Source organism: Oryx dammah, unplaced genomic scaffold, assembly GCF_014754425.2.
Source record: "Oryx dammah isolate SB20612 unplaced genomic scaffold, SCBI_Odam_1.1 HiC_scaffold_18, whole genome shotgun sequence".
Taxonomy (NCBI): domain Eukaryota; kingdom Metazoa; phylum Chordata; class Mammalia; order Artiodactyla; family Bovidae; genus Oryx; species Oryx dammah.
The window spans coordinates 56785418-56797826 of NW_024070202.1; the positions used below are offsets into that span (position 1 = coordinate 56785418).

Below are 12409 nucleotides of genomic sequence, written 5' to 3' on the forward strand. Positions count from 1 at the left end.
ACTATATGTATAATGCCATTTCAATTTTCCTCTCCTGCTAGGTGAAATGCGGAATGATTTATATATCACTATAGAAAGGGGAGAATTTGAGAAAGGAGGAAAGAGTGTGGCCAGAAACGTGGAAGTTACGATGTTCATTGTAGAGAGTAGTGGCCAGACCCTGAAGGTACGTTAATGCTGAATTCTTTTTGGTAAAACAATTTCACATCCTTGCCTTGGGTTCATCTTTAGTGCGATCAGTTAACTTATGATTTGCAGTATTTTCAATCTTATTTTTCTTCTCCACACCCATGTAGTTTGTTTGTTTGTTTTTAATCGTGAAAAGAGGGGAAATAAGCTTTCAGTTTGTTTAATTAATCATGTCAAAAACATCCTCATAGCAGCTACTCTTTAAATGCAGCACTTTTATCCCATTTCATTGTTATAGTCTTGAGAGGTATACTTTTTCTTTTTTTTTTCTTTCTTTGCTGTGTGTTTTATTTTTTTTTAATATAAATTTATTTATTTTACTTGTAGGTTAATTACTTTACAATATTGTATTGGTTTTGCCATATATCAACATGAATCCGAGAGGTATACTTTTTCTTTGTGGAGTTGTTTTTTTTTTTAAGTTGCTCAGTCATGTCTGACTCTTTGCAACCCCATGGACTGTAGCTCTCCAGGCTCTTCTGTCCATAGGATTCTCCAGGCAAAAATACTGGAGTGGGTGGCCATTTCCTTCTCCAGGAAACCTTCCCTACCCAGGGATTGAACCCAGGTTTCCCACATTGCAGGCATTCTTTAGTGTCTGAGCCCATATTTAATCCTATGTATTTTCATTATGACCAACATAGGACGTGGAGATTAGAGTATTGCTAATCAGGGTGATCATATCAGATTCCTTTGTGGAAGAAGTATTTCATGGGAGCCCCGGGGCTTACTGAGTTTTATAGGAAGGCACAGAAGGCTTTTGGCTGCGGCTGGTTGAGAATTTTGCTTTGTAGTTGACTCCAAGTTGGGCACGCAGTTGCCCAGCTAGCATGTGTCACTGAGGTCCACCTTTGAGCAATTAGGCCCTGGGAGACCAGCCTCAGGATGAACCAAACACAGCCTGCCCACAGAAGCAGGTGCAAAAACAGCCCTGAAGAGGACTGAGGGAGTAATTTCACATTAAGTGCTGTTTTGGGAGCACACAGACACAGCAAAGCAATTGTACTGCTCCTTCCAAAATCATCTTGAAATGAAGCTGTCTTTAACCTGCGTGTTTCCTTTGTCAGGATTTTATATCCTTCGGCTCTGGAGAGCCACCGGCTAGCGAGTACCACTCCTTTGTGCTTTATCATAACAACAGCCCCAGGTGGTCCGAGCTGCTGAAACTTCCTATCCCCGTGGATAAATTCAGGGGTGCACACATCCGCTTCGAGTTTCGGCATTGTTCCAGTAAGTGGATGGAGTGTCTCCATGGCCTTGTTATGTTGGGTACTTCTTACTAAGCTGAAACAACAGTGTGGGATAGTCTGTACAAAGTGTGTCACAAACCAGAGACCTCCATGAGAGAAAAATGGAGGTGAATGGAATCCTGGGAGGTGAATGGGTGTCATTCTCAAAAAACCAATAACCTCTATGGACAGAGATGAAAGAGAAGGAGGAAACAAAGTAGCTGTAGAAATCTACAAGGTTTTTCTTAAGGTGATCACTTTCATAAAAATCAGTTCATCACTTTCACAGCCTAGGAAGACTAAACAGAAAGAAGAGATGCATTATTAAAGGCCTGACTAGCTTGTGTGGTCTTAGGCACCCCTGAGCCATGTGCTGTCTTTTCAGCCAGGAGCTGATCCAGCCCTTAGACAGCTCAAGGGAACCCTCAAGGACTTCCCTAGGCATGTGAAGTTACCAGGAAAGCTTCTGATTGGCTCAGATTCATATTTGATTTGCATATATATATATATATATTGCATATATATATATATATATATATATCACTGTGCATTCTCAAACATGATTGGCACTTTTACAGGAATAGCAAGGAGGCCAGAATGAGCAAGTGAGAGAGTTAGAGGTGAGAACCAGAGAGGGAGCAGCAGATCCAAATCCTCTGCTGTGTTTTAGGTCATGGGAAGGAGGACTTTGAACTTTATTTGGAGTGAGAAAGAAGCATTAGAGGTTTTAGATTGAAGTTAAGTCTGCTCACTGTATGGATGATAGATTGAAGGTGGGCCAGATGGGAACAGAAAAACCATTCAGGAGGCTTTTGCAGAATTCCAAGTACGAGATTTAAGTGGTTTGATTCTTTTATACAGATTTATTGACAGATTGGATCTGAAAGGTGGAGAAAATTCAAGGTTGATCTCAAGATTTTGGCCTCAGAGTGAAGGGGTCATTTAACGAAGTGGGGAAGACAACAGGAAGAATCTGTTTGGAGAGAAAAAAATCAAACATCCCATTTTAAATACCCTAAGTCTGAGAAGTCTATTAGATATTCAAGACATCAAGTAGACATTTGAATGAGATCCAAATTGGAGACTTAAACTTGATAATGAGAACATGTAGTTCATTGGTGTGCTGTAAATATTTAACCAGCACTCAGAGTGATGGAGAGGGGAGGGGAAGCCCTAACTTATAGCATTTGCTGATTTCCATGGGGTAAATATTCCCACCATGGTCAATTTTAAGCTGCCAACATGATGTCACTGATCTTGTAGTTGAGGGAAGATGCATACTGTCAGCTCTTATGAACTAGTACAGGTTAGCTCCAGGATATCACAGATAAATGTGGTTTTAAAAGCCATGAGACTGGACGAGATGTCTACGTAAAAAGTTTAGATAGCAAAGGGAAGTCCAAGGGTGGATCCTTGGGTCATTGACACATTTAGATTTGGGGAGAGTGAGAAGTAGTCATTAAGTAGATTAAAAAGGAATAGCCAGTGAGGTTGAAGGAGAATCAAAGAAAAATAGAACCTAGGAGACTAAATGAGGAAAGCTTTTCACAAGGGGGTTGATCATGTTTCAGGTGCCAGTGATAAACAGAATAAGGACCAGGAAATGATCTCCTGATTTGGCATCATGGAAGTCATTTCTCTTGGATTTGTGGAGTTGAAAGCTGACTGGAGTCAGTCCAAGAGTAAGATGGAGAAAAGGAAGGGCAGGCAGTGGGTACAGACAGATCTTTTAAGAAGCTTTGCTATAAAGAATACTGGCGAGCAGAGAAGTGAGATCGTAGCTATAAAACAAGTAGGTCATAGGAAGTTTTTGCTGTTGTTTCTTTTTTAAAATGGAACTTTTAAAATATGTTTGTTTGGGAAAAATCATTCAGTAGAGAGGAAAACCTGATGATGTAGAGAGTGAGGACACCTGTAGGAGCAGTGTCCTTGAGTTGGGGAAGGAGCACAGGACCTACGACTCAAGGATAAAAATTAGCCTTGGGTGGGAGCGTGGGCAGTTCAGGGCTAAGAGGGCAGATGCAGGTGAGTGATAGGTGGATGCGAGGGTGTGAGGGAGTTCTCTCTCCATGAGCTGAAAGTGAAAGTATCAAGGTATTGGAGGCTTGAGAGACAAGGAGAATGGATGAAATTATTGTCTAGAAAAGTAGAGGAGTGTGCTGATTAGGTAAACGTAGAAAGTTTGCCTATCCCAGGACGCTTTTGTAGTTAGTGTGCATTAATTAAGCTTAGGTTAGGCATAGAATAAGTCACAAATTGGATTCTGCCAAAGTGTAGTGTGACGAGTGGACATGTGGAAGGGGGAGTGTTGAGGGTATTTTCACTGAGGTGATTAGAATGATGGGCCATAGAAATGGGAGGTGGGAATGAAGGGGTAAGGAGTGGTGAGTCAATATATTGGAGGTCCCAGGGGGCAGAATTGTTCAAGCTGAGCTACAAGAAGAAATATATTGGAAACTCAAGAGGTGGAATCCATAGATTCAAGGGTTTTATTAATAAAAGGGGATTATATTATACATATTATACATAACAGTCTATTTAGTTCATTAATCCTGATCTAATAGCTTAGGAAAAAAGGCTATGTACTTTAAACTTTACTTGGTATTTATTTTTATTTTATAACCAAGGGCAAATTTAGGGAAGCTATTGCTTTGTTCCTTACCTTTGCTAATTTTATGCATCTTGGAATTTTTTTATCTTTCCAAATTGAATACCAAAAACCACACCAAAGAGAGAGTCAAAGCAACTTAAGAAATTATTTCTAAATAAGTCTTGCCCCCTAAATCACAAGTTCCATACCCAGCACACTCACTGATGTAGAAATCTCTTTCCAGAGATCTTTGTTGTGACTTTTGTTTGAAGAGTGTTGGTATTTCCCCATTTTCTCTCTAGGCTTGAAATTAATGATTTAAAAAGAAAATCCTTCACTGTAATCACAATTCAGGGCTTCCCTCTTGCTGGGAACCTAAGCCAGCCAGCTAGAATTACTCTGTGCACAGGGTTCCACACCCCTGTGGTTAAATGCCAGAAACAATTGAAAGAGGATAATGTGTTTATTATTAGAGTCTCTTGTCCGATCCTCAGGATCTCCATATCTGACTCCTCTAGCATGGGGCTTACTGTATCCCAAAGCTGGACTTCTCTGTCAGGTAAAACCTCCACTTCCACAGTGTGTGGGCAAGAATAACAGGCCAGCCCATGATGGCTGCCCGCCTGCAACTCTTCTCTGCACATCTAAATACAAGGACAGAGTCCAGCTGAACAAACCAGATTCTCTTTCTTGCGGTCTTCATTTTTGGAGAAGCTAAAGCTGGGTGGAAGGTACTAGAATGGCACATAAGAGGTCTGGAGCAGGTAACACTGTGATAGACCTCTCAGTTTCCTTATCTGTAAACAGTTGCCAATGACCCTTGTTCTAGCCATTGTAATTCAGTTGGACATCTGAAAACCTCATTGCCTCATTTCTGGCATACAAATACTACTGCAGTCAACTCTTATCAGACTGTTGATTGCAGTTTATGTTTGTCTACGTGCCTGATTCCAAGGAGGTGGCTTTCAGAGGTCTCTGTTTATACATGTGGCTGTAGGGAGAGTTCATTCATTCACTCATTTATTTATGTTCCATACATTTGTTGAGAACCTACTATGTTCTTGGCTTTCTTTGAGATACCAAGCATAAAGTAAAATAAAGCAGACAAAAATCTTGCCCTCTGTGGTGCTTATGTTAAGGGGTGGAGGTTGGGTTGTGAGGAGAAGAAACAGGAAATCTACAACTTCAAAAAACAAACAAACAAAACACATAATTTCAAATAGTGAATCCCTTGAAGAAAATTAGTCAAGGAATATAACTTATGGTTATGAGATGGGACTATGGGGTTAGAAGGTGGCCACTGTAGACAGAAGTCCCGTCATAAGAGCTGCTCTTCATTGGGTAAAGGGAGCGGGTGTGTGTGTGTTGGGCTTGGGTGGGGGGGGGGCGTGTTCTATTTCTTCATGATCACTCATCTCCACAATCTGTGTGTCTGAACACAGTGTGTAAGCATACACTGAAACGCCTGACTGATTCTTTTATTTTTTTTTCCTTCTACAGCAAAGGAGAAAGGAGAGAAGAAATTGTTTGGCTTCTCCTTTGTTCCCCTGATGCAGGAAGATGGTAGGACACTTCCAGATGGCACACATGAGCTCATTGTGCATAAGGTAACATCAGTCAGAGGTTGGGGGCAGTTGTGAAAAACAGGGCAGAAGTACTAACTCACAGTCTTATCCTCACTCTGGAAAAGAGAAAAAACGGACTGCAAAGATACTCTTTTGGATGATTGCTGGCGGAGAGAGTGCATTTTTGAGAGTAGTATCTCTAGATTCTGTCATATTCTGACACGTATTTTAAAGATTATTTTTTTAACTTAATTGAAATAACGATATTTGGCTAAGTCTATAGGGTGACCTTGAAATCCTATCCATGGCTGTGATAGTATTAGATAAACCTTACAAATAAGGTTTTTAATGTTTTAATATATTAATATTTTAAAAATATTCCCAATACTTGCTTTCTTCTCTGTATACCCCAGAAGCAAATTTTGCAAGGTCACCTTTCCATTTGTCTCATTTGCTGCTCTCAGGAAGCAAGGGAGAAGTAAGTAGCTGTTCCTTGTTATGACAACTTCAGTGGTTGTTACTCTATTTTTTTGTCACAAGAATTGGCATGCAAACATTTGGGGAAAAAAATATAGTGTAGTAGGCAATAAAAAGAAAATTCACCTAACAAGAGATCCTGAGGAATTATCAGAGAATACTAGTAATAATGAAATACAGAACAGAAGCAGTGGCAACTGTGAAATCAAGCACTAAATTATATGGTTTTCTCCAAAATCTTTCTCTGCATTTCTCCATTTCTGTAACCACATGCTCTTCCAGGCTCTTGTCAGCTCTCACCTGGGCTCACTAGTCCTGCCCACCTGGGCCTTCTCTCCCTTTAGCCCATTTTCCAGTCAGCCATTAGGGTGACCTGTCTAAGGTGCAAATCTTACCAGGCCCCTGCCTGACTTCAACCCGTGGAAAAGCTTCCCATTGCCAACAGTGGAAATGGCAGGCTTTCAGGTATGTCGGGCTGCCTCCTCCCTTATGCTTCACATCATCCCATTTCCAGTCCTCTACCTAATGCCCCAGTCACTTCCTGCCTGCTGGTTCCCCCAGGTCCACGTGACATTCCTGCAGTCATGCTTCCCCTGTCTCCCAACAGTTGGCTCCTCCTCATCTGCAGAGGCTCACCTGGGCCAGAACCTTTGGGAAAACGGTCCCCACACCCTAGTTCCTACTGTCTGTGTTCCCAGCTGACTATGTGCCCGCCCATGAGTTCCCTGGGTATCTGCACAAATCTCTTAGCCTTGTCCTCATTACACTGTCAAATGGTTGTCTGATGACCCCTCCACTCGCCACGGTAGGTTTAGGAGCCCTTCAGGAGCAAGGAGTCAGAGGGGTTCTGGCATATGGCAGATGTGCAGTGAAGATACACTGAGTGAAGGACGGATATGACAGAGACTTTCTTTACATTTGGACTGTTGCTGGTAAAAGGAGTGTCCATGCACAAGACACTGTGTAATTTTTGTTTGTACATTGGTATGTATGTGCATATTTCTTGACTCATTTATTTTCTGGTGGTTTGTTCAGCACATTGACTACCACAGACCACGGGGCAGACATTCTTCTAGCAACTGGGAATATAGTGGTGAAGAAGACCATTAAAGTGCCTCCATTTCTGACACATACATTCTGTAGACTTCAAAAGTGACTTAAAGGAATTTGTGATGTTAAAATACAGAGAAAAAAATGTTCAAGTAGAGTAACACTAAGGCACACAGAGGAGCTCAATGCACTAGACGCATGAGATGATCTGTTTCTATAAATTAAGGTCTGCGGCCCCTTTATGTGAGAGGGGTAATATAACAGGCTGTGTCTTCAGCTACAGTTTTCCAAAATACATAAGTGGTACTTGATGTGAATGTTTGTGATCTTGACTCTGTGTACCATTAAATCTTCACACAGAAAAGGCAGGGCTCAGGTAATTATTAATTTCCTAATAATATTTAGAAGAATAAATCAATTAATTTCCTAATAATATTTAGAAGAATAAATCACTTCTTTATGACATTTCACAAGGCTTCCCAAGTGGCACAGTGGTAAAGGATCCACCCACCGATACAGGAGGTGCAAGAAACGTGGGTTTGATCCCTGGGTTGGGAAAATCCCCTGGAGGAGGAAATGGCAACCCACTCTAGTATTCTTGCCTGGAAAATCCCATGGACAGAGGAGCCTGGTGAGCTACAGTCCACAGGGTCAAAGAGAGTCAGACATGAATGAGCGAATATGACATTTCACAATGTAGGCTCTCTCACTTGTGGATTGGAGTGTGTTTTTGAGTGGCAGGTACTAACTTTCCAGTCAAGTCTGGGTTGACTTCCTCTAAAGAAGTATAAATTATATTAAGACTCTTAGTTGCTGATTAGAGACACCCATGTGCTTAAAATGCCAGGAGGACAGGTAGCAAGGCTTGCTTCTCCATGTGAGCATTTAGCAGTCCAACTGATATTGGTTCCCAGGCATAGGCTCATTCTACTCCATTACCTGGGGTCTGTCAGGATGCCTTTGACAGAACCACCATTTTTCTCAAAAGTGGAGCTTTGAATCATCTCAAGCCCTTGCACAAATTTTCAATGAATACACAGAATTCTGATCCAGAAAACATAAGAAAAGTTATTGGAGCATCAATGGTGTAAAGAGCAGCTCTTCCCAGGGATCTTCCTCCATCACAAAGGAGGCTCAGGATGGTATCTGTAGATCATCTCATGCGGGGCAGGCCTACATTGTGTAGACCCATGAGGAAGCATTAGTTCTGCAGAACAACCCTACGTAGCTGAGTCTTATGATTAGGAATATTCAGTGTTGCTTAAAGAGAACTGGAATACTTGCCAAGCATAACATCTTTTGTTTTTTTATCTAGTTGATGCCATGGTTTTCTTTTTCATAGTACTGAGCCAAGAAGTTCAGTTTCTACTTAAGGGCATCTGTGGGTTATGATTATTAAACCATATTATGAGCATAATGTTATTCATCCTCTGCCATGATGGGCAGTCTCACAGCCTGCTGACGATTACAGGCTTGAATTTATTAATTTAAAATTTCAATGAAAAAGGAAGCTAGGAAGAGGAATGGATTGCAAATTACTTGGTAAAAAAATAGCCCATTTAATAAGTGATGTTGAGATAATTGAGATGGCCATGATAGGTGCTGCAGGGAAAAATTAAGCTCTGGATTCCTACCTTGCTTCTTATACCAAAGCAAATTCCGATTAAATGTAAAAAATAAAACTGTAAGAGCCTTTATAATATGAGTGAACATTTTTAGAAAGTTAAGGGAAGGAGGGCCTTTCTAATGATGCCTCTTCAATGTTAGAAATTAGGTACCCCCAAAATGTATAAATTTAGCTACATAAAGTTTAAAACTGATTTATTTATAAGATCATATGGACTGTAGCCTGCTAGGTTTGTCTGTCCATGGGATTTTCCAGGAGTGGGTTGCCATTTCCTTCTCCAGGGGATCTTCCCAACCCAGGGATCAAACCCAGTCTCCCACATTTCAGGCAGACTCTTTACCAGCTGAGCCACCAGGGAATCCCTCATAGTAGGATATATAAAATCTACTTTCCTCCTCATGTAAGGTTCTGGTTTAGAAGATTCATTTCTGCAGTGAACTAATTAAAAAAAAAAAAAAAAGTATGTTGAAAACTGTTTAATAGCCTAATTTGGGCCTAAAATTTATGAAAGAGATAATAATTTCCCCTTGTGACAGTGACTGGACTTCTGAGTGTGTTTTAAGGAAATCATTGTGACAAAGTTGTTATCAGTCAGTGGTCTGGCAAGAACCTGGACTCATCCTTTAGGGCAGGAGCTAAAGAATTCTGAGGGCAAAGCTCCCTTTCAAAGTCATTTTCACCTTTACATAATTGACAGTATGTTTGCAGTGGTACTCCATGGAGATGATCTCTGAAATCTATAAAAATCCAAATATTATAGCTTTAGAAAGGGAAGTAAAAGAACTAGATTAGTCATCATTAAAGATTTTGTGCTTCCGGGGTCCCTTTTCACCTCTGAGGATATCAGTCATATCTCCAAGTAGTTGATGGCTAAGTCCAAAACTTACCTTTGGAATTCCTAAGTTGATTGTAACAGCACTTTTTCTTGCTAAGTTTTGTTATTTTGCTGCATTCTGCTAGGTTTGTTGTCTTCCTTAAATTTGTAGAGATATTTTTGGCTACTCCTTGCCAGCTACCTGTTGGAAAGCAAAGTTAAGAAAAGAGATTGAAATAATAAGCTTAAGGAAATTCATTTTCCAAGAGTCAGGTCTATTAAGGATAATAATATGGAGGTCCAAACAAGGATAGGAAGTTTATTAACTATGTACTCAAGTATCCATTCTGACCTATTCTAGTGAAGGATTTTTATTTCTTTGAAGTACATGCTAAAATACTCTTGGGTCTAGTTTGTATGTATAGATAAACAACTAATAATATAGTCTCCTTTTAAAGAAATTGGGGTTTTGCAACTTCATTATGTTAATTAACACCACTATGACTCAAGTGACCCAACTCAGCCAGACTGGGGATTTACTTAGTAGAGAATCTGATTCCTTAGGGTGGGATTTATTGCTTCTGAGCAAGAGAAGGGCCAGATAAGAAATCAGCTAAATAGAGCATGATCATGTGTCCTGGTTGGAAAGGGATTAGTTTAATGTATGGCCTAGATTGCAAGAGTCTTTGATGAATTCATTTCACTTTTGCCCCCTAGAAGTTTGTTCATCAGTGCTTTGTGTCTCGTTTTTTCCCTGCAATGTTTCAGTTTCTTGTGCTATACTCCAGTTTTCCCCCCTGGTCCCTGGAAGTCCAGCACAGCCCCTCTGCACTAGTTACCATCTTTGAGGTGAATTTCTCAGATTGGGTTACTTTCCACTTATCCTTTCCTATATGATGTTTGTATTTATAAGTAAAATGAAAAAATGACATGACGCTGAAAAATTTAATAGATTGATAGGTTGCCACCCATCTTGCTGTGCAGAAAACTCTGCATACTTCTCCAACGATTCTGAAAGAGACACTGCTATAAGTGAAAGTCGCTCAGTCATGTCCAACTCTTTGCGACCCCCTGGACTACATAGCCGAAGGAATTCTCCAGGCCAGAATACTGGAGTGAGTAGCCTTTCCCTTCTCCATGGGATCTTCCCAGCCCAGGGATTGAACCCAGGTCTCCTGCATTGCAGGCAGATTCTTTACCAGCTGAGTCACAAGGGAACCCCACAAGGACACCCCTATAATCATGAGCAATAAATCTTCAGTTCAGTTCAGTTCAGTCACTCAGTCGTGTCTGACTCTTTGCAACCCCATGAATCGCAGCACGCCAGGCCTCCCTGGCCATCACCAGCTCACGGAGTTCACTCAGACTCACGTCCATCAAGTCAGTGATGCCGTCTAGCCATCTCATCCTCTGTCGTCCCCTTCTCCTCCTGCCCCCAATCCCTCCCAGCATCAGAGTCTTTTCCAATGAGTCAACTCTTCCCATGAGGTGGCCAAAGTATTGGAGTTTCAGCTTTAGCATCATTCCTTCCAAAGAAATCCCAGGGCTGATCTCCTTCAGAATGGACTGATTGGATCTCCTTGCAGTCCAAGGGACTCTCAAGAGTCTTCTCCAACACCACAGTTCAAAAGCATCAATTCTTCAGCGCTCAGCCTTCTTCACAGTCCAACTCTCACATCCATACATGACCACTGGAAAAACCATAGCCTTGACTAGACGGACCTTAGTTGGCAAAGTAATGTCTCTGCTTTTGAATATGCTATCTATGTTGATCATAACTTTTCTTCCAAGGAGTAAGCGTCTTTTAATTTCATGGCTGCAGTGACCATCTGCAGTGATTTTGGAGCCCCCCCAAAAGAAAGTCTGACACTGTTTCCACTGTTTTCCCATCTATTTCCCATGAAGTGATGGGACCAGATGCCATGATCTTCATTTTCTGAATGTTGAGCTTTAAGCCAACTTTTTCACTCTCCTCTTTCACTTTCATCAAGAGGCTTTTTAGTTCCTCTTCACTTTCTGCCATAAAGGTGGTGTCATCTGCATATCTGAGGTTATAGGTATTTCTCCCAGCAATCTTGATGCCAGCTTGTGCTGCTTCCAGCCCAGCGTTTCTCATGATGTACTCTGCATATAAGTTCAATAAGCAGGGTGACAATATACAGTCTTGACGTACTCCTTTTCCTATTTGGAACCAGTCTGTTGTTCCATGTCCAGTTCTAACTGTTGCTTCCTGACCTGCATACAGATTTCTCAAGAGGCAGGTCAGGTGGTCTGGTATTCCCATCTCTTTCAGAATTTTCCACAGTTTCTTGTGATCCACACAGTCAAAGGCTTTGGCATAGTCAATAAAGCAGAAATAGGTGTTTTTCTAGAACTCTCTTGCTTTTTCCATGATCCAGAGGATGTTGGCAATTTGATCTCTTGTTCCTCTGCCTTTTCTAAAACCAGCTTGAACATTAGGAAGTTCACGGTTCATATATTGCTGAAGCCTGGCTTGGAGAATTTTGAGCATTACTTTACTAGCGTGTGAGATGAGTGCAGTTGTGCAGTAGTTTGAGCATTCTTTGGCATTGTCTTTGGGATTGGAATGAAAACTGACCTTTTCCAGTCCTGTGGTCACTGCTGAGTTTTCCAAATTTGCTGGCATATTGAGGGCAGCACTTTAACAGCATCATCTTTCAGGATTTGAAATAGCTCAACTGGAATTCCATCACGTCCACTAGCTTTGTTCGTAGTGATGCTTTCTAAGGCCCACTTGACTTCACATTCCAGGATGTCTGGCTCTAGATGAGTGATCACACCATTGTGATTACCTGGGTCGTGAAGATCTTTTTTGTACAGTTCTTCTGTGTATTCTTGCCACCTCTT

At 41.2% G+C, this 12409-nt stretch overlaps 1 protein-coding gene across 3 annotated transcripts in view; it reads left to right on the forward strand.

The window, feature by feature from the left end:
• The window catches only part of DOCK4 (dedicator of cytokinesis 4), a 468492-nt gene that overhangs the window by 285092 nt on the left and 170991 nt on the right, over positions 1-12409 (forward strand). For all 3 annotated transcript variants that reach the window (XM_040260165.1, XM_040260167.1, XM_040260166.1), the window contains exons 14-16: positions 42-166; positions 1257-1419; positions 5509-5615. In XM_040260165.1, the coding sequence (XP_040116099.1) occupies positions 42-166; positions 1257-1419; positions 5509-5615 (395 nt within the window). The remainder of the gene's footprint in view (positions 1-41; positions 167-1256; positions 1420-5508; positions 5616-12409) is intronic.